General features: G+C 39.0%; 1 protein-coding gene across 2 annotated transcripts in view; it reads right to left on the bottom strand.

Moving 5' to 3' along the window:
• TTC13 (tetratricopeptide repeat domain 13) overlaps positions 1-2,441 on the bottom strand; it is a 91,788-nt gene that overhangs the window by 72,575 nt on the left and 16,772 nt on the right. For both annotated transcript variants that reach the window (XM_003797420.3, XM_003797419.3), the window contains exon 3: positions 766-841. In XM_003797420.3, coding sequence (XP_003797468.1) covers positions 766-841 — 76 coding nt within the window. The remainder of the gene's footprint in view (positions 1-765; positions 842-2,441) is intronic.

Here is a 2,441-nt window from a genome sequence, read left to right as displayed (position 1 = left end):
AAAAAAAAAAAACACGCCACAGAAACACCACCTACATGACTTGTGTACAGGTCTGAATGAATTCTGTATTTCTACACCACCTTTGTAGGCCTAAAAATAATATTGTCGGACCTCATGAGTAAACTAAACTTAAACCTCACTACTGAATAAAAGGTTAAAGTAGCTGTTCTGAGATTCTATTCTGTTTTGACTTCTTTTTTTTTTGAGACAGAGCCTCAAGCTGTGTCCCTGGATAGAGTGCTGTGATGCTTCACAGCAACCTCCATTCCTGGGCTCTAGTGAGTCTCCTGCCTCTGCCTCCCAAGTAGCTGGGACCACAGGCACCCGCCACAATGCCCGGCTATTTTTTTGGTTGCAGCCATCATTGTTGTTTGGCGGGTCCAGGCTGGATTTGAACCCACCACCTTAGGTGTATGCGGCTGGTGCCTTAGCCGCTTAAGCCACAGGCTCCAAGCCTGTTTTTACTCTTTGTTACTCACATTTGATGACAGCACACAACCTTTTAATTAAAGAGAATGCTCATAAAAACTCGTTCTACAATTATTACTCTCCATAAGAACACAGAGCTGGAAGTCTTTACCCGAAACTTTCTAATGACATACAATGCATGGAAGCTCAGAGGGCTGAATGCCCCACATGAGAGCAGGCAGCGAGAGCTGGTGGGGCCACGGTCTGTGTTCTTTCTACTTCACCACTCTGTCCTCCTGCATCCAGTCATAAATCCTAGGCAAATATTACAGGAACATTCCTAGAATCAAGTCTTACCCAATTCTTCATTTGTGCTGTCATTATCAGTAGCAAACGGGAATCTCTTTTGTTCTGCAATAGACTTGGCCTGACTCTGGAAAAAGAAACACAAAAACATACATTTTAGTTTATCATAAAAGAAGGAAAACGTGTATTAAAAACTTGCATTTTTAAGATTTATGTGTACATTTGACTTAAATAGAAGTAAGAAAATCCCACTGTCATCGGAATGTTTTATACTTTAAGTCTTTGAGTGAAACTCTGATGACAAGTGAAAAGCTTATTGGCTGCTTCTGACTTTGCTATTCCCCTGGGGGCTTCCACGTGTGGGAACTTGGTAAGGCTTCTTTAAGACATGGACAATTTAACAAAGCATGAGGGTGTCACTGCTAGTAGACAGCTGGGTGTGACCAGAACATGTCCTTCCTCTTTGACAAATAGTTATAAAGCAGCACACAGATGGAAAAGATGTTTCTGCTTAACAAACTTCTTAGCTAACTTGATGGTGCTAATCATTTCATAATGCGTACATACAATCATATCATCACACTGTGTGCTGTAAATATATACAATTTATTTGTTGATTATACCTCCATAAAGCTGGAAAAATTGCTTAAAGCCAGGAAAATGGATCTAAAAATACTGCTTTTATTACTTGCAGTATCCATTATTTCATATAGTATTCGATGAGCATCTACCATTTGCCAGATCAGAATATACCTGATTTTAAGTTATCTGTATTATATTAGAAAGTGGGCGGGAGAAGTGCAAGATGAACAAATCAAATTCTTCACAAAAAAGAATCTTTCCACATTTCTAATGCATCAGAAGTTATCTTCCATGGACAGAGATGAGAGCTGTGATCACATAATTTTAACCAATACAGCTCAACATTAGTAGCAGACTCATTTCAACCCATCCTTCTCATTCTTGCTTATGTTTTCTGAAAGCTATGTTGCCTGACACCCCTAATATAAGAGAGAGTATGTTGACCCTTTGCTTTTCCTTCATGTGATGTGCACAATTGTGTTTTTACGTTTATTTGTATAATTATTTGGTTGGTGACGAAAGGAGTCATCGCTAGACCAAAGGCAGGGACCCAGGCTATCTGGCTCACTGTTGAATTCCCTGGACTCACCTAGCACAATGCCTGGCACATAAGAGGTACAAAATAAATACCTGGAGAATGGATAAATAACTGAATTGTCCAGCTCCCACATTTCAATCTCAGAAATAAAAGGCCAAGACGGTGGGTAAGTTTACCAGCTTGCATTATGTTAAACGGGAAATGTAGCTAGGAGAAATCACCACAGTAAGAAGGACCCTCATAATTCTTTAGAATCTAACCACCTACCTAAGGTGGGATTATCTAATTTCTACTTATAACACTTTCAATGATGGCCACTCACAACTTTACAAGATAGTCCATTCTGGTTTTGGACAAGTCTAAACCACAAGTTTTTCCATATAGCAAGCTGATTGCTAATGCAATAAATTAGGCAGAGGGAACTGATCATTCTTGAGTTTGTAATTTCCTTCTTTTTTCTTTCTTTTTCTATTGCCTCTATAACTGCAAGATCTAGCTTGCAATTTCTATCAATATTCCGTAGTTTGGGCATGAAAAGGTAAAACTTTTTTTGGAAAAGAAAGAGCATCCTAAAAGAAAATTTTAAACAAAAGCAGCAAAGAGGCTC

This window comes from Otolemur garnettii, unplaced genomic scaffold (genome assembly GCF_000181295.1).
Source record: "Otolemur garnettii isolate 467f Iridium unplaced genomic scaffold, OtoGar3 scaffold00116, whole genome shotgun sequence".
Taxonomy (NCBI): Eukaryota; Metazoa; Chordata; class Mammalia; order Primates; family Galagidae; genus Otolemur; species Otolemur garnettii.
This window is presented reverse-complemented; position numbering and strand designations above follow the sequence as displayed.